Source organism: Apiotrichum porosum (genome assembly GCF_003942205.1).
Source record: "Apiotrichum porosum strain DSM 27194 chromosome Unknown scaffold_13, whole genome shotgun sequence".
In the NCBI taxonomy this organism is placed as follows: Eukaryota; Fungi; Basidiomycota; class Tremellomycetes; order Trichosporonales; family Trichosporonaceae; genus Apiotrichum; species Apiotrichum porosum.
The window spans coordinates 241,166-263,669 of NW_021167120.1; the positions used below are offsets into that span (position 1 = coordinate 241,166).

At 58.5% G+C, this 22,504-nt stretch overlaps 8 protein-coding genes and 1 non-coding gene across 9 annotated transcripts; 4 read left to right on the forward strand and 5 right to left on the reverse strand.

Moving 5' to 3' along the window:
* Window positions 1-71: 71 nt before the first annotated feature.
* On the reverse strand, window positions 72-1,065 carry EHS24_002523 (uncharacterized protein; the record flags this gene model as incomplete). Its single annotated transcript, XM_028618259.1, has 3 exons — window positions 72-381; window positions 433-825; window positions 878-1,065. The coding sequence occupies 3 exons, from the start codon at window positions 1,063-1,065 to the stop codon at window positions 72-74; spliced, it is 891 nt and encodes a 296-aa protein (XP_028473215.1).
* Window positions 1,066-2,010: 945 nt separating this feature from the next.
* On the reverse strand, window positions 2,011-2,560 carry EHS24_002524 (uncharacterized protein; the record flags this gene model as incomplete). Its single annotated transcript, XM_028618260.1, has 5 exons — window positions 2,011-2,076; window positions 2,161-2,244; window positions 2,302-2,375; window positions 2,481-2,496; window positions 2,543-2,560. 5 exons carry the CDS (start codon window positions 2,558-2,560, stop codon window positions 2,011-2,013), a joined length of 258 nt encoding a protein of 85 aa, XP_028473216.1.
* A 318-nt stretch (window positions 2,561-2,878) lies between these two features.
* EHS24_002525 (uncharacterized protein) lies at window positions 2,879-5,359 on the forward strand (the record flags this gene model as incomplete). Its single annotated transcript, XM_028618261.1, has 4 exons — window positions 2,879-2,923; window positions 3,041-3,264; window positions 3,323-3,425; window positions 3,467-5,359. 4 exons carry the CDS (start codon window positions 2,879-2,881, stop codon window positions 5,357-5,359), a joined length of 2,265 nt encoding a protein of 754 aa, XP_028473217.1.
* A 459-nt stretch (window positions 5,360-5,818) lies between these two features.
* SCC2 (Sister chromatid cohesion protein 2) lies at window positions 5,819-12,380 on the forward strand (the record flags this gene model as incomplete). Its single annotated transcript, XM_028618262.1, has 22 exons — window positions 5,819-6,002; window positions 6,042-6,228; window positions 6,320-7,206; window positions 7,245-7,786; window positions 7,826-7,922; window positions 7,961-8,304; window positions 8,344-8,444; window positions 8,496-8,673; window positions 8,713-8,940; window positions 8,977-9,231; window positions 9,271-9,473; window positions 9,513-10,128; window positions 10,167-10,268; window positions 10,307-10,420; window positions 10,460-10,694; window positions 10,739-11,140; window positions 11,178-11,374; window positions 11,412-11,714; window positions 11,759-11,959; window positions 11,998-12,101; window positions 12,142-12,295; window positions 12,342-12,380. The coding sequence occupies 22 exons, from the start codon at window positions 5,819-5,821 to the stop codon at window positions 12,378-12,380; spliced, it is 5,673 nt and encodes a 1,890-aa protein (XP_028473218.1).
* A 142-nt stretch (window positions 12,381-12,522) lies between these two features.
* On the reverse strand, window positions 12,523-12,608 carry EHS24_002527. The gene has a single exon. It is a non-coding gene; the product is annotated as a tRNA-Ala (tRNA).
* A 162-nt stretch (window positions 12,609-12,770) lies between these two features.
* On the forward strand, window positions 12,771-13,982 carry EHS24_002528 (uncharacterized protein; the record flags this gene model as incomplete). The annotated part of the gene is made up of 5 exons (XM_028618263.1): window positions 12,771-12,984; window positions 13,044-13,133; window positions 13,181-13,314; window positions 13,441-13,563; window positions 13,611-13,982. The coding sequence occupies 5 exons, from the start codon at window positions 12,771-12,773 to the stop codon at window positions 13,980-13,982; spliced, it is 933 nt and encodes a 310-aa protein (XP_028473219.1).
* Window positions 13,983-14,198: 216 nt separating this feature from the next.
* On the reverse strand, window positions 14,199-15,387 carry PFY1 (profilin, required for normal timing of actin polymerization in response to thermal stress; the record flags this gene model as incomplete). The annotated part of the gene is made up of 6 exons (XM_028618264.1): window positions 14,199-14,276; window positions 14,327-14,377; window positions 14,427-14,503; window positions 14,563-14,626; window positions 14,918-15,015; window positions 15,375-15,387. The coding sequence occupies 6 exons, from the start codon at window positions 15,385-15,387 to the stop codon at window positions 14,199-14,201; spliced, it is 381 nt and encodes a 126-aa protein (XP_028473220.1).
* A 526-nt stretch (window positions 15,388-15,913) lies between these two features.
* NRF1 (GTPase regulator Nrf1) lies at window positions 15,914-16,800 on the reverse strand (the record flags this gene model as incomplete). The annotated part of the gene is made up of 7 exons (XM_028618265.1): window positions 15,914-15,957; window positions 16,038-16,062; window positions 16,110-16,207; window positions 16,285-16,366; window positions 16,425-16,503; window positions 16,543-16,592; window positions 16,762-16,800. The coding sequence occupies 7 exons, from the start codon at window positions 16,798-16,800 to the stop codon at window positions 15,914-15,916; spliced, it is 417 nt and encodes a 138-aa protein (XP_028473221.1).
* A 2,760-nt stretch (window positions 16,801-19,560) lies between these two features.
* EHS24_002531 (uncharacterized protein) lies at window positions 19,561-22,067 on the forward strand (the record flags this gene model as incomplete). Its single annotated transcript, XM_028618266.1, has 2 exons — window positions 19,561-20,907; window positions 20,979-22,067. 2 exons carry the CDS (start codon window positions 19,561-19,563, stop codon window positions 22,065-22,067), a joined length of 2,436 nt encoding a protein of 811 aa, XP_028473222.1.
* Window positions 22,068-22,504: the final 437 nt, after the last annotated feature.

Here is a 22,504-nt window from a genome sequence, read left to right on the forward strand (position 1 = left end):
CCATCCGGTCTGTCCGAACGGACAAGCCTCCATAAATTGAATTGAGCCCCGCACGATGTTATCGATGTGGGCTAAAGCTGAATGGACTGCCCAAGCCAGCCAATAACAGCGGATGTGAGTAGCGGATGCAAGCTCGCATCGTCGACAGCGTGGGTTGCTCCCTCGATAATGTGCGTCGACAGCTGACCAGGAGATCCAGACGCCACCTGTGTCCATCGGGCGAGGAGGGCCGGAATGTCGGCAACGTGTGCGTACTCGTCTTTGGAACTGAAGAGAGCGAGGGCGGGCGAAGCGAGCTTGCCGAATGAAGCAGAGAGGGGGTGCGCATGCACGCCGTCGGCCTCAATAGGCAGGTCGGAGGAGAAGTAGTCGTCTTCGCCGCTGCGTCGTCAGCTTGAAGTGAAGGGTTATAGTTTGAAAGCTGGCACTCACCTTGGCGAGAGAAGACTCCAGAGGCGGTACGCACTCATCCGCAGTCCCAGGTCTGCCTCGAGGATCTCCGACCCCTTTCCAGCCTTGACGAGCTCTGTGGCGCGGGGAAGCGCCGCCGTCCACGAAGCGGTCGACGCGTCAATCGCGAAATGCTCGCGGTCGGACACTGGCGCCTGCATGATGCCGCCGTCAACAGGCGCGAGAGTGACACCACGCGCTCTGGCAGTCAGGTAGTGGATCACGTCCTGCGAGCCGGTAGAGTGGCCCATGATGACCACCTTGGTGGCTCCATTCTCACGAAGGTGCGCAACGAGGGCTGAGAGCTCGCGCACGTCCGTGTCGAGCGACGAGGTGCCGAACCCTTCGTAGGCAGAAGTCCAGTGGAATTGGGCACTGGAGTGTTAGCGCCTCTTGACAAGTGTATGACTGATACATGGAGACTCACAACTTCCATCCAGCGGTACCCAGGGCCTCAGAGAGAGCAGGGAGGTACGGGACATCGCTCATGCCATTGAAGAGACCGCCGATAAAGATGAGAGCTTTGGTCGAGGAGAGGTCGCCCGAGATAAAGTAGGGGTGCTTGCGGTCTGGCGAAACTGGGAAGATGCCCAGTTCGCCCTTGATGGTAGCCATGCTTGGTATATTGGACTGTGAAGGAGGGCAGAAAGGGTGATGTATTCTGTTGATGATTAAACGCCTGTTGTCGTCGTCGACTGGTTTGACTCCACGGACACGCAAAGTGGAGGTAGGCGACCCTATGACGACTCGTCACGCCAGTCGTCCAGGCGCACGGTCGCAGCGTATGCAGCATCCGTCCTCTGTCACTTGCATTTTTAAACATGGGACTTCTGACGCTGCTAGTCCAGTGCACTGGAGAACTGGCCAACTCCCCCTCTGACTGACGGCACTGATCTTATCGCGCAACAAACCCCCCTCCACTGCATGTTGCGTCCTAGCCACATGATCCAGCTCTCCAGAATATAGCTTCCCCGAGAATCCAAGTTCCAGAATCCATCTCCCGAATTTTGCACTCCAGTCAGCATCTCCCAGAGGCAGGGATCAGGTTCTGATCAGTTGAAATGCCTGACGCCAGGACGACCGTACGACTGGGACTCCACTCTCCTCCATTTGTCGTGGTGGGAGACATGTGAGACTGGAGAGGCAGCCAGAGCGGACCACAGCATGTCTGCACGCACCACCGCGCAAGCTCCACGCATCAACACATCTTCGAGGGTGTGCTCAATGAACGTGTGCGCAAGACACATCGGCTGACTGGGTGGCTGCGAGAGCAAACCGAGGTCGCGGATGACCAGGTCACCCAGAGGGTTGGCCTTGCTCCGCAGCACCTTCCAAGCGCGTGTCAGGCCACGCCTACACTTGACGCTCTCAAATGTCCCTCTCCAGCACTCTGCAACATGGCAGCACATGCGCTCGTAGATGTCGAGTTGGCAGCAGCTCCGTCTCGACCGCCGCGCAGATTGCCCGAACTCGTCCGACGCCGCGGCTCGCCACGGATGAACACCATTTCGCGGCCCCTCGAGTCTTCTAATCGCATGCATGTTGTTGTTGAGAGGATCCTTAGATGATCTTCTCAGTCTCCCAGACCGAGTTGGTTCCAAAGGACTCGGGAGCCACGGGGTTGGTCTGCTCGGCGTCAGTACATGGCAAACATCGAACGGCGAGGCAGCTGGCCAAGGCCAAACAGTTCTTGACGGTGACGCGACTCACGGTCTGGCCACGGAACGATCCTGTCAACCGACGGTCACGCTCCATCATCATCTCGTCCCACTTGTCGATGTTGTACCTAGGAGCCTGGTAGATTGTGTCAACAATAGTTCGTGAACATGCTGAGGGGAGAAGCAAGCTCACCTTGCCGTCGTTGCGGATGCGCTCGGAGATGCTGAGGACGTTACCCGAGACGCCGAACATGACGGTAACGAGGGCTGGTTTGCGTTAGCTCAAGTAACGAGTGGAGGGCAGGTGGAGAGGCGAGCTCCATGCGAGCTACATCTCGATGCAGCGTCATGGAAGTCGAGGTTGTGACGCACCGAAGGGAAGGAGGGCCTGCGGGATGTTAGTCAGAGCTTCGGGCGGCCGACAGAGGACGTACCTCCCAGGGGACGGGCATGGTGACTGGTGTGGGGGTGGGGTAGGAGTGGTGAGGAGTGGTGCTCGCAAGTAGATGGCCTGCGCGCGTCGAGCCGGCTGCTGTTCTGGTCGTCCTCGTCGTCGAATGGGCACCAGTGGGTAAGTAAGGGCCTCCGAGCAGACGAGGTGGGATTTGCGGTGTTAGCAAAGGTGGCGCCGATCAGTGCCTGTCGCGTGGTTGCCACGTGAATTCGCAGACGACTCAAAGTCGAGCGTCCTTGACAATGTGTGACCACAAGCCAAGAAAGTACAGTTGATCAGTTGACATCCCTCGCTATACCCAGTTCGCGTTGCCGACATGCCTCCCAAAAAGCAGGCCTCCAAGGCCGAGACCAAGCAGCAGGTGCGTTTATCGGTGAAACGAAAGGCTGGACAACGGAGCTGCCACAGCGCTCCTGTATCCCATCAGCGTTCAGCTCTTTGCCGCTCAATCCAGTGCCGGACAAGCTAACCAGAACAGAAGGGCGGCGACAATGTCGACGAGGCTCCCCTCCAGGCGGTTGTCCTTGCTGACTCGTACAACCGCCGCTTTGAGGTGCTGTGTCTCGACCAGCCGCGCATCCTCCTCCCTCTCTGTGGTGTTCCCCTGCTCGCCTGGACGCTCGAGTGCCTGAGCGCGAGCAAGGTCAAGCAGGTGTTCATCTTCTGTGGTGTGCACGCCGACAAGATTCGTGACTTTGTTGCGTGAGTCGACTCAGAGGAGATGTTGCGTGTGAAACGTGAACTGTGTTGACGCCACCAGCGAGTCGCCATTCCAGAAGCAGGGCCTTCTCGACATCCAATGTCTCTCGTCCACGACCGCGTACACTGCCGGTGATGCGCTGCGTGAGCTCGATGCCATGCAGGTGGGTGACCGTTTTCTGAGGCATAGCTAACTCGTTTCCAGGTTCTCAATGCCGAGAACCCGTTCATTCTTGTGCACAACCCCATCGTCTCCAACTACGACATTTCACAGATGGTCGACGCGCACAAGAAGCGTCGTGAGGTCGACAAGAACGTCATCATGACCATGGGCGTCGGCCGCGGCGGTCGCCAGCACCCCGAGTCTCCCATCATGCTGGTGCACCCTCCTTCCTCGCGCCTCCTCTCCTATTCCCTCAATCCCATCTCGCCCCGCCGCCACCGCGTCACATTCGCATCCAGCCTCTTCCTCGACCCCTGGCCCGCAACCATTGATGAGTATGAGGTGTGGTCGGGATCCTCAGCCTCGTCTTCGCGTGGTGGATACCGCGACCTTGGCATTGACATTTGCGAGGCCGATGTTCCCGCCCTGTGCACCGAGAACTTTGACTACCACGACCTGAGGAGGCACTTTGTCAACGGTGTCCTCACCAGCGACCTTCTCGGCAAGAACATCAACGTTCACCTCGTTGGTGAACAGACTGCCACTGAGGAGGGCAAGCCTCCACGCATGCAGGGTGGCCGCTATGTTGAGCGTGTGAGGGATACGCGCTCGTACGGCGAAATCACCAACGACATTCTTCGTCGCTGGGTCTTCCCCCTCGTGCCCGACATTCTGTTCTTCACTGCCGAGTATGAGCTCCGCCGCGGAAACGTCTACGTCTCGCGTGAGAACGTTCTCCTCTCGCGTACAACGGTGCTCCAGGGACCCCTTCTCATTGCCACTCGCTGCACTCTGTCGCACAACACCCTCATTCAGGGCTCCACCCTTGGCACCAACTGCTCGGTTGGCCCCAACTCGACCATTCGCACGTCGTACGTTTTCAACGATGTGCGGATAGGCGCACACTGCAACATCGAGGAGTGCATTATCGGCGATGGCGTTGTGATCGGCGACGATGTGACCGTTGGCAAGGGTGCCCTCATCGGCAACGGCGTCAAGATTGGCAACGGAGTGACCATTCCCGAGTTTGCGCGTATCGGCAGGGTGCAGTACCGCGACGACGACTACGACTCGGACGACGGCTCGGACGAGGAGGAGGATGCCAAGAGCCACCGCCTTGCTGTTCTTGGCCCCGACTCGGTTGGCTACATTTGGCCCAACGAGGAGGAGGAGGAGGCCTCTGACTCGGAGGACGAGGGCGAGGACCCATACGAGCACCCCCGCAACAAGCGCTTGTTGCAGCTCGGTCGTCGTATCTCCAACCTCACTGCTTCCACCGCTTCCCTCTCCACTTTGTCTGTCGCCTCCACCACACCTCCCGACTCTCCTGTGTCCATGGCCTCGTCGGACGACCTCGAGGGCGTTGCGCACCTCAAGCTGAACGACGGCCCTCCCGTTGCCTTCTTCTCCGAGGCTCGCTCGTCGCTCGCTCGCGCCTACCTGGAGGACCACTCCATCCCCAACGCTCTGCTCGAGCTCAAGACCCTCGTGATGGGCTACAACTCGGGTATCGACCTTGCCCGTGAGGAGGTGGTCAACTTCTTCATGAGCAAGTGCCCCACCCAGGGCGGTGCTGCCAAGATCCTGGGCGAGTCCACCAAAATCTGGGAGCGCTGGGGCGGCATGGCCTCGTCCTTCTCTCGTGACGCAGCTGAGGTGGCCATCGCCGTGCAGACCTTCTGTGTCCGTAACCCCGAGTACGCTCCCTGGTTTGGTGTTTACCTCCGCGCACTCTACGACGGTGACCTCGTCGACGAGCCCAGCCTGATCGAGTGGCGCTCGCTGAGCACTGCTCGCGGTGAGGGTGCCAAGGAGTCTGAGCGCGAGGCGTTCAAGGAGCTGTTTGCCAAGGGCAAGCAGTACGTCGACGTCCTCGAGCAAATGGAGAGCGACAGTGACGAGGATGACGATGATGAGGACGAGGACAGCGAGTAGATATTCATGTCGATTTCCATGCAGCATTTGGGCGTTACGTCTGTTGTGAAAATGGGGCGCCAGGTACCACTGTTGTTGACAAAAGTGGGTTTGGCTGGCCGGGCTGGGGTACTTGATTGCATGGAGAGCACCTCTTGGAAGCAGTTCGCGTCTCTAATTGTCTAATACATTTTCAGCATGCACATGGATATGGCATCCGGGCTTGAGCGCCTTGCAAACAATCAGCGGGTCTGGAGTGCAAGACGGTGGAGGAGGGCCCTTGAGAGGAAAGGCGAGGGACGCGACGCGCTGCCACTTTCACGTGGTCGCGGGATGGTGCCCCAGACTCATTTGCACACCTCACCTGTTGTCACCTTCCTTGCCCTCACCATCATACATTCCCTTTAGCGCGTCCGCCACCCCCCTTGCCCGCGACCTCGACACGCTCTTGAGCACCGAGACGTTGGGCAATAGGCCAACATGTCACAACACCCGCATACAAACGGTGGCCACGGCATGCCCCACCATCAAGGCGGCCAACAAGCACAACAGCCTCAGTGGACGAACGGGCAAGCCCTTCCTCCCGCCGTGCCGTCGCCGTACGACGACCCCGCCAGTCTCCTTGCCGTCTACCCGTTTGCGACGTACACGCCAACTGCACGAGGTGAGCCTTCTGATGCACTGCGGCACAGCTGACACGCAGTCGCTGGCCACTTTGCACCCCACACCAAGACCTACACCGCGCCTTCCTCATCGTCAACACTGTATCCCCAGTATGCGTCGGCGTTCGCGCGTATGGACGCGCCGCAGACTGAACAGGACATGGTGATGAGGCAGGATGCAGAGAAGCGCATCTCCTCCCTGCTGCAGGGACCTAGCTATGGCAACCAGTAAGTAGACCACCACCCACACCGGATGCGGAGGAACAGAGGAAGCAGGCGGAGGAAGACAACTATCAGCGATGAAGGCGCTGACCGACAGGCCCTACGTCACCCCCAGCGTTATTGAGAGTCGATACGCGCAGGCCATCCCTGGTGGCTCATACGGACAGCATGGTCAGCCTTCCATGTCGTCGCACGCGCCAGGAAGCCAGTTTGGGACTCCCACATCTGCACCTTCAGTCAATGGGCAGGTAAACGCGGATCCCACCGCGGCCGCAAACCCCTTCGCCTATGAGGGTGGGTTCCCGGCTGCTGGTCCATCGTTTGGCGCGTCACAGGCCGTGTCGGCAGGCCCGTCTGCGCCCCAGCATCCAGGCGTCTTCAACCCATCTGCGACTCAGCCTATGCCGTACTCCTTTCTTCCCCCCACTCCGCCGACCCCAACCCAGCCGCCAACACCGAACTCCGCAGCTGCTTCACCAGCGGCGTCTGGGAATGATATCAACTACTTTGAGAATTACATCAACAGGACTTTACAGATCCACAGCCCATCGGCGTCGCGAGCAGCAACGCCCTCTCGTCCTGCCGCGCAACCCAGCTTCGACTCGCCCGATCCCCTCTCGATGACTGGGCCGTCCCCCACAAAGAAGCACAAGTCTAACTCTGCCTCTCGTCATGAGTCACCTACGCCTCACCATGGTAACCAGCTGGCGCGACACTCATCTGGCGTAATGCTTTCGCTCCCCCAGTTCACGCCGGAAGCCAAGAAGGCGTACAAGTCAATCTCCAGCTTATCTGATCCTCAGCGCTCGACGATGTCAATACACTCGACTCCACAGTTTAGGCGCGATGAGTCGGATGAGGACGACATTGACTGGGGCCACGGCGCCCGAGACGACGCCGATGGAGACTGGACCATGCACACGCAAGAGGCACCCCTTACAGTCGCCCCACCAAGTGGACGAACCGGCGACAAGGACCATCGCAGTGGGTGCTCCCTTTGGCGATCGAGCTGACGAGAACAGCGGCTTTACAGAAGCTGCACAACCTCCTCGAGGACATCTTTGAGGAATCTGACTCTCTCCCTGCCAACCCATCTACAGACGACATGGTCAGCGCGCGGTATTTCAATGGTGTCTCCAACGATGGTGTCCAGGCCCTGCTCTCGGTGGCGACCATGGAAAAGGTTATTCGCTATGTCACCCGTCTTCAGGCAAGCATGAAGCGTCAACGCGCTAGAGCTGGCCCATACGACGGATCATGGGACGTCGACAGTCTCACGAGGCTCTTCAGGATGCTCGAGAAGATCTTGGTCGACGCCGAGACCCTCAATCCCTTCCCGAACAATGGTAGCAAGACCACTGTCAACGCCAACCCTTCGCCACGCAAGAAGAAGTCTTCAAAGAAGGACGCTGGGGAGGACAGGGATGCGGAGCCTACACCAGAGCAGGCGATGACTGAGGACGAGCTGGACAGTGCCGAGCAGCGCTTGGCCACCATGATGACGGCTGCATCAGCCGCACTTTGTGTCCTAGCTGTTCTCGACTGTGACACTCTTCCAAAGCATGTTGGTGGTCTCGTATTTGTTCCAAGGCTGACACTTCAGCTCTACTCAGAGGACCTCCTGCAGGTCGCCGTCCAGACTGTCCGTGACCAGATGGCCAAGGTTCTCTTCCCGGTCGTGGAGGGCTTGGCGGGTGAACGTGGGTGTATCTCCTCAACCTTTAGGCTGACACCTCAGAAATGCATTCCAGCTACCTCGCTGTCGTTGTGAGTAACGAAGCAGCTGCGGTGGGCAAGGGCAAGTCGTCCAAGAAGCTGTCGGCGCTCTTCGCCAACCCCTCGCTGTCTTCGATTGCCCAAGCAACATGTGCTGCTGTGCCCCACATCGCATCCCTCGTCAGCCGCCGAGACATGTCATTCTCCGATGACCTGGTTATCAAGACGGTTTACCTCGCCAAGAGCCCCGTGTTCATTCGCGAACCAGCATCGCGACGCACCAAAGGCAGGGAAGGTGTCGTCGGTGGACCGACTACAGCTCTCATGAAGAGTCTGAGGATGGAGGCTATGGGCTGCCTGAGAGGAGTGAGTTCAAGACACGTTATCGTGTGCTAACTTGTCCAGCTGTTTGCCAAGTACGATGAGCAGCGTCAATGGATCATCGAGGAGATTCTAGGGGAGCTGGGCAAGAGTCATGAACAAGGAGCGGGACAGCACCAGTTCCAGTGAGTCTATCCATGCGTGCGTGGTATTGACTCGTACAGGTTGTCCAACAGCAGCTCAATCAGCACCTTGAGTGCTCTGATGCTTCAGCTTATCCAGGCTTTGTCACACGGTGTCAAGGAGCGGATACGCAAGCACCGAACTGCTCTGCTGGATAACGAGCTTCAATCGTCTTCAAGTTTACCGACTGGTGGCATGTCAGGCCATGAGACCCCGCCATCCGCTCACGACGTGAGTCTACACCGTAGGGCTTGTTGACTGACGGCATAGTTGGAGAACCAAATCATGACCGACGCAATCGAGGTTGCCCTGCGCTCCACTCACACTATTGTCAACCACCTTGTCCAGAAGTCTGGTGCGAGCAAAGCTGCCAAGGCTCCCCAAGACACCGACTACAAGGCCGTCTTGGACACCTTTGTGGCCGACCTTCTCACTGTTCTCTACCGCCCAGAATGGCCCGCTGCTTCTCTCTTCCTGACCATCCTTTCCAAGATTTTGGTGCGTCGCGACTTCTTGGAACTTGCTAACAGCCAGATGGGAGCTCTCAATGACCGCAACAAGAACACGACCGAGGCCAACGCTGCACGCACTGTCGCTCTCGACTACCTCGGTGACATTGCCGCCCGCCTTCGTGCTTTGCACTTAGAGATGGCTGCTAAACCTATCGTCCCCAGCCTTGACGAGATCATCTCTGAGGCCAACGTTGAAGGCATGGCCACTCTCCTGGCTGCCGAGGCCTCCATCCAGACCTTCCTCACAACGGCAGCACGTGATGACACCATGTTTGAGGTGAGTTGAGGAGGCAAGCCAGGCAAGAACTGATGGCAGTCATCTGGGGACATGACCCGCATTATTTGGGCACAAGAGCTCTTCCAAGGATTACGCAAGGTCACCTCGGTCATTGAGCGACTCGCAGTGGAAACAGACGACTCTGCCCTGCAAACACGAGAGAGCCTCCAGATGGTTGCTCAATCGATGCGCAGAGCCGCTCGAGATGTGTGGACCCCTGACGATGGCTTGTTCGCGATCAGGTGCGCTTCACAGACGAGATGACTATTCTGACATGCCAGTCAACCCAACCAGGCCGACGAAGCGCTCCAGGCATCGCTGGCAGTGTCGCGTACTCGCTCTCTTCAAAACGCCTTTGATCCTATCCTTCACGCTCTTGTCACGGCTCTGGACCTCCCAGGCGTGGCTCATCGCTCTAAGGCTCTCCGCGGTCTTGGTGGTATCGTTGTCGCCGACCCAGATGTCCTCGGCAAGCCTGTCGTCCGCGACGCCATCGAGATGACCTTGTCGGATAACTCGCCTGCTGTTCGCGACGCAGCTGTCGACCTTATCGGCAAGTACGTTGTTCAGAGGTCCGAGTGGGCGGAACAGTACTACCCTCTCATCGCCGAGCGTGTCTTCGACTCTGGTCTGGGCGTCAGGAAGCGTGTCGTAAAGCTCCTCCGCGACATGTTCGCCACGGCCGATGTACCCGAAGTTCGCGTCAAGATCTGTCGCAAGCTCATCCAGGCAACGCAGGATGAAGACGACGGCGTCAAGGACCTCGCTCTCAAGTCACTCTGCGAGATTCTCTATCCAACGTCTGGATTCAACCCTGACAACACCGCCGCTCTCCTGGTTGACATCCTGAACGAGAACAAGAAGTTAGACCCCACGCTGGAGTCTGCGCTGGAAGGAGTAAGCCATTTCGCAGACAGCAGTCGCTTATGTTTCAGGTCTCAAAGCTCTGTGTGGCTTCAGGCAACAACGACTGTTTCCCTCAGACTATTGACTCGCTCATCAACCGTATGGTTGATGCCACCGAGCAGACATCCTTTGTGAGCAGTCTCTCCCCTTCATGCACTGACTCTCACAGGATGCCAAGAGCCATATTGGGGCCATCTACTTGCTTAGCTTTGAGAAGCCCGCCCTTATTGACACGAACAAGGCATCGGTGTTGATCACCTACTTGTTGAGCACGCCTGCCAACGTGAGTTGCAGTATAGTGGTTTCTTGCTGATCCTTTCAGTCTGAAGAAATGGCTACGAACGATCTCCTTCTGCGCATCTTCACCCGCTCCATTCCATCGATGCCAAAGACGTCGTCGACGTTTGCGCAGGCACTCTCGAAGGAAGTGAGGTCCCTTATCGGCAAGCCCATCAAGCACACCTCCCTCCCTCAGCCGGTTGCTTGTTACTGCGCCGTGGTCAACAACCTCACCAAGGAGTTCCTCCCGCTCATGAGCTTGATGGGAACCTGTGTCGGTGAGTCAACTTTCCTTGGACGTGAACTGTCCTGACAGATGTAGCCAAAATCAGGAACGCCAGCCAGCAGAACCGGGCTCCGCCTACTTCTATCTCGATGCTCTACTACATTACGGCTCTCATTGCCGAGTTTGGCCAACTTGAGGCAGCTGCATCCAACGACTCGGTGCTGAAGAAGACCCTCCAGGGCATCACCAAGTCTGACCTTCCCTTGGCAGATTACCTGTTCGACCTATACCTGACATTCTCGTCGGTTGCCGCGTCGCAAGAGATTGCAATTCTCTGCCTGGCTGCCCTGTTCCGAGCCAATCCTCAGCTCATTCTGCGGCCCAAGTCCGAGGCATGGATGAGGGGTATTTTCAGCTCTAACAACGAGGACAGCCGCGCATGGCTTCTCAATCTCCTCCGTGACTTCCTCAAGTCTGAGGCGGTGCGGAGAGCTAAGAGTAGGTCCTTTGCCCTCGTGGTCGCTGACGTTGGCAGGTGTTGGTACAAAGGGCGTCAACGACCTCATTGGCAGCGCCAACGACCTCCACGAATCTGGTATCTCTACCGCTCTCGTCCAGCGGAACATTGAGGCTATCGTTGATGGCGCCAAGTCTCACCACCGTGCCCTTCAGGCAGCCGCAATGGACTGTCTGGCCTTCACTATCAACCAGGGTCTCTACCACCCGCTGCCCGTGAGTTACACCGTTCATACGTGGACTAACTCTCCAGTTGTTCTCGCTGTTGATCTCCCTCGAGACCAGCGCGGACGAGCGTATTCGTAACAGTGCTCTCGCTCTCCATGCCACGTTGCACACCAAACACGCCTCCATCCTCAATGTTCGTTTCCTGGAGACCGCAAGGGCTTCGTACGACTACCAGCGCTCCGTCACCGCCGAGGTCTCGGGTCACCGTCGTGGCGTTGCTCTGCTCAACGGCTGGTGGCAGCTGCTTGGCGAGAAACGTCAAATACGTCTGGAATTCCTCCGGTTCATTTCCAAGGCGTTTGATGTCGACTTGCTTGGTCAAGGCGAGGTGAGTTTGGGTTTTGTGAATGCTGTCTACTAAACTCCTTCCAGATCGACCCAGGCTTCGTGCTCTATGTTGCCGAGAACCTCGCCGTGCTCGAGTATCACGCTCAGGAGGAGATCATGCAGGTTGTACAGTACCTCAGTCAGCTCGTCTCGCACGGCGCCGCCGTTGCCAACGCGATCGAGCTGGCCGTCGTCCAGGGCATGGGTAACGAGCCGCTTGTGGGCAAGATGGCCGTGGTGTCTGAGGTAGGTTAGTGATTTTTGCCCCAAGCTGACCTATACAGAGCGAGCAGTTTTCAGCTGTCCGACTTGCCAATGCCAGCATCTCTGTGGCTTTGGCGCTGTTGACCAAGAACCTGCTTCTGGACGTCTATGGCCTTACCGAGGAGTGAGTTGAGGTCGACCAACGCTGCAACTGACAATCACAGCAAGTGCCTCAAGTTTCAAGCAGGCAAGAAGTCAGCCGTGGGCGAGCGCCTCGCCCAGAACAAGTACAACCACCCCGTTGCTCTTGACACGTCGCGCATCCCACTCGTGCGCGGTGTCGAGACCGTTGGGGACTATTTGGCGCAGCAGGCCACGGTGAGTTGAGTAACATAGCACAGAGCTAACTCTTCAGTTTTTACAGTTGATGAGGGAGGACGGCAGCCTGGGCTGGTCCATGTAGCATATTGGGGTTATGATGGCTATAGCGATGAATATTATGCATGTGGAGTGTGACTATTACAGGTTACAGCGTCGAGGACGTCTGTGTTCTTGCTTTGTTCATGCCCATGCAACGTTGTGAAATAGAGCAGGGCCAAAAAGAGTGGACGAGTTAGGAATCGAACCAAAGACCTTGTCAAGTAGGGTAGAAGATGCTAATGACACGCTCTACCAACTGAGCTACACGCCCGATACATTTTTGTCATTTTTGTCTTTGACACGTTTGTTCTTCACAACGATCACTTTATTTCTTCCCTCCTCCAGTAATCTCTGCCTCGAAGTGGAGGCTACAACTTTTGTAAACCACCAAAACACATACCCACAAACAACCAAAACACCAACTCTCGACGCCATGCCCGTGTACAAGATTGCGACCAAGCGCCTTGCGCGCAAGCAGAGGGAGGACGAGCTGGGCATTACGGCCATCAAGGCTGCGATGGGCATTGACGGCGCGAGCGACAGCGACGACAGCGAGAGTGACGACAGCGACGAGGAGTCTGGCTCGGAGGATGAAGATGGCGACGAGGAGGAGGATGATGACGAGGACATGCTGAGCGAAGAGGAAGGTGGGTGGCTACGGTTCCAGCTGAAAGACAACGTTGTGACTACGAAGCTGACGACGCAGACCTTGGGTCGGACGAGGACGAGGAGGGTGGCGAGCTTGCTGGATCCGACGACGAGATGGAGTTTGACGATGGTTCCGACGACGAGGATGGTGAGTTTGCTGCAGAGGCCCACTTTGTGCAGCAGACTGACTGCCAGACTTTGACCTCAAGATCGAGGACGTTGAGGCGTCCCCCTTCTGGCCCCCTGCTACCTTCCCCCAGGGCTGTGTGCTCTGCCCCGAGCGCATGTTCAAGAACGCGCACGATGCCGAGGAGCACCTTGCCAGTGCCGTGAGTTGAGGGGTAGCGCAGGTGGGAATGGGTGGGCTGCCTCGTTCTCGGTGAACAAAGGATCCAGCCCAGACCCATGCCCACGACGCGAGCGTGCTAGTGTTCGCACACGCTGACAACCTGCAGACGCACAAGCGCGGTGTCAAGCGCTGGCAGAAGCGCCTGGCGCAGAAGGACGAAGTCCCTCTTCCCAGCGACGACCCCCGTGATATTGTCGACGAGCTCATGGAGCCCTTCCGTCTCGCTCAGGTGGGTCCCCTCCGCCACAACGTTGGTACTGACCCCGACAGGCCAAGTTCGAGGCCAAGGAGGCCAAGCGCCAACTCAAGGAAGAGAAGAAGGCCAAGAAGGAGTTCAAGGCCGCGGCCGGTGGTGACGACGACGACGAGGCTGAGAAGAAGGAGGAGGAGGCTGCCCCCGCCGCTGCTGCTGCGACTGACGGCATGAACCGTGCCCAGCGCCGTGCTGCCGCGCGTGCCGCCCAGGGCAAGCAGATCACCGAGGACCGCAAGGCGGACAAGCAGAGTGCCGCTGGCAGGCGCCGTGCGCGCAAGAACGCAAACGTCAAGGCTGCCGCCGCTGTGGCTATCCGCGCCGAGACCCGGGGGTCTATCAAGGAGAAGAAGAAGGAGAAGAAGGCCCAGGCCAAGGCTGGCAAGACGGCCTAAGGCGACACGAGATTAGATATGGGGGGAGAGGGGGGTGGGACAGATGGGACGGAACACACATACACTTGTAACCGGTAGCGCCTGGCCGGTGAGACTTTGGCTAGCTACATGCAACCCTGCATTCAGAGACATTCATAAACCGGGCTGCTTTGTAGAGGGAGACTGCTGAGCACAGAAAGAGGGGGGGGGGATTACACGTCCATCACATCATAACATCTAGTAGCCGACCGACTTGAGGTAGTCGGCCAGCTTGGAGACGACAACGTTGCCGTCACCGGCAGGGGTGCCCTCGTACTGAAGGTTGTCAGCTGAGACCATGATCGCAAAGCAAAGCTGCAACTCACCTCGCCAATCAGGATAGCCTGGGTGGTGGGAATGATGAAGACACCGCGCTCCTGTAAAATGATCAGCTACGGGATACCTCACGCGTATAGCTGTACTTACGCCTTTCCGGCCGATAACCTCGTCCGGGTTGGCCTGGATGGCCATGAACTTGAAGCCGCCGAGGGTGATACCGTTGGCTAGCCAGTGTCAACTAAAGCTTTCCTTTGGCCGCCAAACATAAGCGAGAGGTACCCACCACGGACATCGTCAGGGGAAGCAAAGGCGGTCTTGGTGATGAAGTCCTGCTCAGCCTGCGAGAGCTGTATGACAAAGTCAGCGACCTGCTCGTATTCCGCAGCACCAATCAGTGGGCCAGTGTAGGGCCCTTGGTGGCGGCAAGTAAGGGCATAGGAGCGAGCAGGATCGGGAGCATAGGTCACGACGGCCAAGCCCATGGCCCATGGGCATCCCGTACCGTGTCCTTTGCAGACTGAGGAACGGCCTGACGGCCTTCATCCTCGCTGCACTCGTGCTTCCTCGCCCTCGCCCTATCACCAGTGCCCAATGACCAACGGGCCCAGAGCCAACGGCTCTCCCAGCTCAGTACGCACGTTGTAACCGGCCGACTGGGCCCAGATACCACCCTGCTTGCCGACGATGGCGGCCTTGCTGATCTTGCCAGTGGCAATGAGGTGGTCGTCGACGTACGCTGTTGGCGTGGTGAGAGCGCCGAAGGTCGGAGGCGACGGGGGCGAGACGACACGGCAACGAAGCGTTCGGACGATCGGGTTTTGGTACAGCCGGCGGCGCAGACAAAGGGGGGAGAGGATGTCGTTGATGAGAGAGTTGTGGAGAGAATAAGCGTCAGCGCATGCTTCCAGTATGGCAGTGGCTAGGTGTCCGGTACAGCTCCCAGACCGCGGTGACGAAGCGGTCCGGATCGGCGTGACGAAGCAGGTCATGCGACGAGGACGGCGCCTGCCGAAGACCTCGTTTCGCCGCAAGCCCGGGCTTCCACGAGTGTCCGACACGCTACGTAGTCTGTACACTCGGTACGTGAGGACTCACCCTGCCAGGACATTGTTGTATAGGTTGACTTTGGTGAGAAGGAGGAGATGGTATTGAGCAGCCAAAGAATGTGGACGTATGAATGCGTGACCCACCGGCCAGATGGCACACCCTGGGACACTCAAGCCACGTCATAGTTCCGACCGTGGCACCAGGCGCAGAGCGAGCAGAGCGGTGCGTCATGGGTCTGCCTCCGCTTGGCCATTGAGATCTGTCTCATGTCCGCCCAGCTGCTGGAAATGGTCTGCCAACTCTTCCACGCTGAGGTCTATTGCTGCAGCAAGCCACTCCCAATTGAGTACATATAATGAAAATGAAGTGCAGGGAGGGTGCTGTCACTATCACGACTACCAATTAAACGAATGCCTGAAGCGACCACCGTTGCTTCCTCCAAAACGCTCGCTCACTCGCTTGCCGTGCCCCCTTCACCCTCTCCGCGCTTCCAAAGTTGTGCTAGAGTCCCTCTCTGCTAATGCAGGCAGAGCAGAGGGATAGTTATTGAGGAACACATCTGTGACTGGGGGGAGTATGTGTGGAGTTTACTCGTAGACGGCGCGGAGGACGAAGTTGGTGCCAATGGCGGCTGTGGATGGTCAGCAGATGTTCGAGCTCACGTGTGGACGGTTGGCGCTCTGCGCTCGTGGGCCGCTCGTTAGGACGTACCAAGAAGGCAGACACAGAGGACGGTCTGATACGGGGTCAGCAACAGTCACAGGGATGCAACATGCAACTCACAGGTCCGAAACGGTCGTCGTAAGGAGCGCCCGAACGTTCACGAATGGCCTTTGCACGGCGCTGGTATACACTCAGGGCGTAGATCATGACACCGACAGCTGTGGGAAGAGGTCAGCCAGTGCTCGTAACGGGTGCTGTCGCTGCGCGCAGCCCGCAGCAGTGGATGTTTGCGTACCGATAGCGGTGTAAAGGGCCGCGGAGATGCGGCCAGCCTGTGACATGTCAACAACAGTTCGTGAATGACGCTGGCTGTAGAGCTTGGAAAGTCTCAAAGCAACTTTCTCGACGCCAAAATAGCCATCGCAGCAAACTGACCTTGTCACCAAAGTTGAGGAGACCAACGGCAAGACCACCAAGGATGACGGCAAAGTGGAGCCACGAGAGGAAGGTACGCCTGAAAGGTGAGTATGGAATCGAGGTGACATGAGCTTACTCGTTGGCGAAGAAGACCTTGGGCTCAACACGGACAGGGAGGGCGATGCGCTGCACGACGGGATCCCAGATCGCACGTGTTGTGTGAAGGGGGGACGTTGTCAATACGGTGGCGACAAAGGTCAATCGAGGTGTGAAGACGGTGCGATAGACGGACATGTTACGAGAAGGGACATGGTCAGCTCTGGAAAACGGCGCGATACCAGGAGACATAACATACCTTCTTGGCGGTACGCTGGAGGAGGGGCTGGGTCGACATCTTGGGCTAGAAGTGGAGGCGGTGGGTGGAGGGCACAGGTGACGCTTGGTGAGAAGAGAGAGAGAGAGTGGTGTGGGTGGTAGGATGGGGTCGATGTACTCGAACTGCACGCCAGTAGGATAAAGTTGAAACTCTTGTGGTAGAGAGAACAGGAAAGATGTTCTGGTTTGCACACGATGGCGGGACGCTCAAGTCTGCTATCGGCAAGTCGGAGACTGGCTGGGATGACATGGGCGTACGGCGTACGGCGTACCGGCCGTCATGCACGTGCGTGCCCAACAACCAGCGACAACCAGTCCAAGTAGAGGCCGGCCCTTTCGTCCTCTCAGGCACAGCCCGGACGCAGGTGGAGGAGAGGTGCCATTCATCAACGGAAGTAAAATGGCGGTAGGCCTGTGTGGACTAGGTTCCCGTCTGTTATGGCAGGCCTGTTAATGCTAGGCGCGCGGGAACCTGTTTATACTCCACACTGGCTGGTAGCTGGTCGTGTGATCACACAGATCACAGATTATCCACCAGGGCGCCAGAAAGAGCCCGCATCCCCGTGTACCCGTGTGTACTGTCGGGCTCTGCAAGGGCCTTGCTTCCTGCACGAACAATGCGGTTTCTGTACCTTCTGACGCAAAGTGTCCACCATCCCGACGGCCCCCCCACATCTGTACCTGCGTCTGACACCAGTTTTGTTCACGGCACAGGCCAGCCTGCACCACTCCCCGCTGCGCTTGTGCACTCGCCGGGCCGCTCTCAACACACTCGGACCTGCCGGAGGGGGCCCTGCTCTGGGGCCCGGTCGGTCGACGAGGGTGGAGACTCTTGAACACCGGCCGAGGGAGGTGTGAGTCCTGTGTGGGTCCTATTCTCTTTCTTTTTTTTTTCGGACGGCAGGCTGCACAATACGACCAGGAATAGGAATCTAGGACGAGATTGGGCTGGTTTCCTTGCATTCCTCTCAAGGGATAGGGAGAGGCCGGAGAGGGTTACGAAGAGGTGCAGGAGAACCGAAACGTGCAGGATAACAGTGGCGTGTGGTGTGCGGGGCGGGCGGGGTCATGCATCGTCGCTGCATCGCTGCATGAATAGGGTTCGGTTTCAACCGCAACGCATGTGCTGGACATGTGGTGGCTCGTTCGCAGCTTCGCAGCTTGCTTGCTTGCTCTGCGCGCTTACAGCACCGTTGACACGTTCCTCTCCTCGAGGGTAAGTACGTTGCCATGCTGTCATTCATGGCTTCCGCGAGCCCGTCAGTTGCCCTTGTTTTGTATATTTTTTTTTCTTTCTCTCGACTTGTGCTCTCTCTGCTCGGTGTCGCTGAATTCAAGGTGGACGTGGTGCAACAGTTGGTGCAACAGTAGGAGCGCTTGCAGCCGTGCCGGTGGGCGACCAGGGAGACGTTGTCAAGTGCCTCCTTTTGATCCTCTACCTCCCCGCGTCACCCCTCCTTCACGCCGTGCCAGGGCTCCCGGCTGGGTCCTGGTCGATCTCCACGTGTGGAAAGTCCCGCCTTAGCCGCCTTGTGCGTCTTGGGGCGCCCTTTTGGGCAACTGAGAGAGGATGGGAAGATGAGACCTCTGAACGGTTGACCGAGACGCGGCGACTGCGCATCGATTCGGCGGCGGCGGCGGCGGCAGTGAGGGGAACTAGGACGAACATGATGCATGGCAGCAGGGTGTGTGGGCTCTCTGGCGGCTGGCAGTGTGCCGTGCGCGCGTGCGGGGGGGTTGTGGCGCCCACTGTGCCAGCGCGACGACACGGCGAGTGTCTCCCCCCATCCACAAGGCCACACGGTTCGGTACAGGCGCATGGGTCCCGCCAAGTGTGTTGGCCACCACTCGCCGCCGCCGCCGCGCCGTCTCCGTCCAACACACATCCCCGCGCTCTCTTCTTCTTGCATGTCCTCTCAATCACCCCAATCACCATCCCATCACCCTCACACCCACCATCACGCCCACACTGCACACCACAACAATAAACGAATCCCCATCAAAGGCCCCTCGACCACAAAGCATTCCGACGCGACCGTGTTTCGGACCTCAAGACAGCGACACCGCAGTGGGAGGGGGATCTGGTACTCGGTCCCGGCCTAAATAACACAGCTACCGCCGACGCTTCCGCCTTTATCAACACCACACCTTTCCTTTCAATCGACGTGCATCGCCTCGAAGAACGACACGGCTGGTCTCTTTACGGTCATCGCCTCTCGGTAAGTGGGATTCCTCTTTGTCTTCGCATCGCAAGCCGCACACCCACACCCGGGAGCTAGGGGACAGAGGGCCGGCGAGGAATCGTGTATCTGGTGCTTGGGCCTCGCTCCAAGAGTATGCCCTTCCCCCTTTAGACACTCGCCATCCCACTCTCCACCCACTACTCAGTCTCTGGGCACCGGCCTCTACACACTACCTTCTCTGTGGCGTTCCACGACCGACAGCCAAGGGGCGTGGCCGTTTACAACTGGCGCACCTGCCTTCTCGCTCATAACTGTTACCGGGGCTTGTCCACCATCTCCATCGGATCCCCCACCTTGATCTTGTTCAGCTGCCTTCCTCTAGACTGCGGTCATCTCGTTCTGACACTCAACCAGTCTACCCCGCATGTCGACGTGACCTTGCTCTCTCCCATTCCACACCGACATTAGTCCGCGACGCGCTTCCGCAATTGACTGGCGCGCGACTGTCCACTCAGCCCTCCTTTGTCCCTTTCCTGCTCCTTCGTCACCTCCCCTTCTCCTCTCACCCCACCCTTCTCCTTGCGCGCATCTACGCCATGCCAACACGGCAACGGGCGCCGGCGTACAACACGCGACTTGCGACACACCAAACCTCGTCGTCATCAGCTCGTCTGAGTTCGCACACCTTCACTCTCATTGCCAGTTGGCGCGGACAGCTCTTGATCTGCACAGTTGTGCTTGTTCTTGGTGCCATCTACTTTGTCGTCCACGAACCCGTTCGCAAATGGCGACGTCGCCAGCGAGAGCGCCTGAGTCGCGCTTTCACTGCCGAGCTCCTGTCCATGGACAAGTCCAACGCCGATGGCAAAGAGGACAAGGACCGAGCGTCAACGAGCACGGCCACATCGACAGCGGTCTCGACCTCCAACAAGAACGCCCGTGAGCGCGCACGCGAAAAGCGCAAAGAGGCAAAGGAGGCCAAGAAGCGCAGCCTCCTGCGTGCCGTCTGCACAGGCGATGGCAGCGTCAACACCTCCCTCAACTCTTCCCCTGGCCTGATACCAACGACCTCGGCCGACTCTGTCGACGACGACCTTGACCGCACGGCCGACGCTTCCGAACCCCAGCGTCTCCTTTCACCACCTACGATCACTCTGGAGTCGTCCCAGTCTGACGGCGAAGGCGACATTTCACCCTCCCCGGAACCATCCCTGCTCTCCGAATCCCCTGTGCCGTCGTCTCCAGGACAACCGCTTCACGGAGAAGAACAACACCTCGAATCGCCACAGGCTGGCCCATCGCGTTTGTCACCCATTCCAGCTCTTGAGATCGACCTGTCCGACGACATGTCTGAGCTCATCGAGCCTGCGAGCGATAACCGCCCACCATACAGCCGCGTGAGCAGCGGGTCATACTCCATCATCCCGGACGAGGGCTACCTTCCCTTGTCCAACCAGGTCGGCAAGAAGAAGAAGCGCAAGTCCAAGGCGCGTTCGGCGACCTCGGATGGCTTGCGCACACCCGAGATTCCCAGGGTCGCTGCCTTCACTCCTTCGCGCACACCATCGCGCTCATTTACCATGTCGTCTGATGACCAGTCGCCCCCACAAAGTGTGGCTGCCATCTTGACGAATGTCCCATCGGTATCGGCTCCAGGATCCCCGTCGACCCCCAGGAGGCGACGAAAGATTAGCATTGGAGGCGTGCCCATGAGCCCGGCTCTCGAGTTGCTCATCACCAACCACGAGCGGACGATCGACTCTCTCCGTGCCGAGATTGGACACGCAAAGGCCGAGGAGAGCAAGGCGCACGACGACGAAATCCGTGCCAGGGAGGAGCTCAGGCGGTCGCGTTCGACAGAGGACCGCATGCGTGCAGACTACGAACGCGCTCGCAAAGCGCGTGATCGTGCAGAGGCGGAATCGAGGCGTCTGGAATCCGAGGTGAGAGAACACCCCCTTTGCCCCCCCCCCCCCCCGTGGCTGGCTACACGACGACGCTAACTGACAACCAGATTCTTCTGATGCGCAACCGCTTTGAAACGCTCACTCACATGTACCACGCCGTGTGCCATCGTCTTCGTGAGGTGGAGGCTGGAGGCCAGGACGGTGCCCCTACGCATGTCTCGACCCCTTCCCAGATGGCTACCCCTTACATGGCGTTCCCCGCCAGTGGCATGCAGGGTGCGCACATGGGTTTCATTCACTACAGCCCGGCAGTCTACCCGTCGCCTATTCCACCACAATTCCCGATGGCGACCATGGCGTCTCCGTATCGTCGCTCTGAGGCCGGTATGGGCATCAGCGACCTCGCTGGCCCTCTCACCCCCGGCCAGTCGACCATGCCATCGACGGTGCCGTCCCAGGCGTCGTCCCCTTACCCCTCGGACCTCACTCTGAACACGTCGATTGGGTCTTCATCGCAAGCTGCTTCGGACATGGCCCAGCTCTCTGCGGCCGAGCTCCGTAGACACCACATCACGTCCTCGGTCCTCAAGAAGAAGAAGACGGAGACGTCTGAGAGCGGCGACTCCAACCCGACCCCTTCGACCAAGACGTCCGACTCGGCCGTCAACGTCTCCTCCGAGTCTGGTGACAGCGTTCCCGTGGCCGGGTTAGGCATCAGCCAGATGTCCGGTGTCCAGTCTACGTTTCCCTCTGCCAACGGCTCTGTTCACCGCCAGCGGCCAACCAAGCAAGGTTCCATGTCATCTGCCTCGTCTGACGCTTCGTCTGGTCTCCGTCGCCAGATCCTCATCACTCCCTCCAACACTGAGATGTTTCACCCCGAGGCAAACGGACACCTCCCCGAGACCTTGGGTGGCGAGGGAGGCAAGGAGGACTTTGCCTATGGCCACGACCACATTGCGGAGCCCCTGTCGCAGAAGGAGAAGCAGCAGCCCGAGCTCTCGAGCGTAAACCACGACAGTGACGACGACCACCTCGATTGCAATGGCGACACCGAGTCTGAGTTTGCGCCCATGTTTGCGAGCCTCGCCCACACGCCAGAGCAGCTTGCAGAGATTGCACGTATCCGCGAAGAGGCCATCCGAGACCGCGAACGACGTACCCGGGCCAGGAGCACGGGCTCAAGCGACCTGTAGCCTGTGTAGCTAGATCAAATGACCCCCGAAACAACATCAAAACAAGAGCGACATCGTTTTCCTCCGTCGTAACTTTCTTAACACTCCACTACCACCACCACAGACCACCACCACCACCACCGCCTTCTCCAGGCCCCCAAGGACTTTTTTTAACGACTGAGCGTACGCAACCCACCGACTCCATCCCAGTGCACTTTCCACCTGGCCATTTCTCCTCTCCCTTGTCCCATATTCTCCGCCCCTCCCCTCCGCCCTCCGCCTCTCCCCCCCCCCCCCCCCCCCCCCCCACACCCACCCACCGCACGATGTGTACAGCCTAAGCGTGCAGGCCCTCTCCCCCCGATTGTGTTTACTGGCGGACACTTCCCTTGTCCTGGTGACAAAAAACAGACCAAAAAGCGCACACTCTTATTATGCTTGTTTTTCCTTTTTTTTTA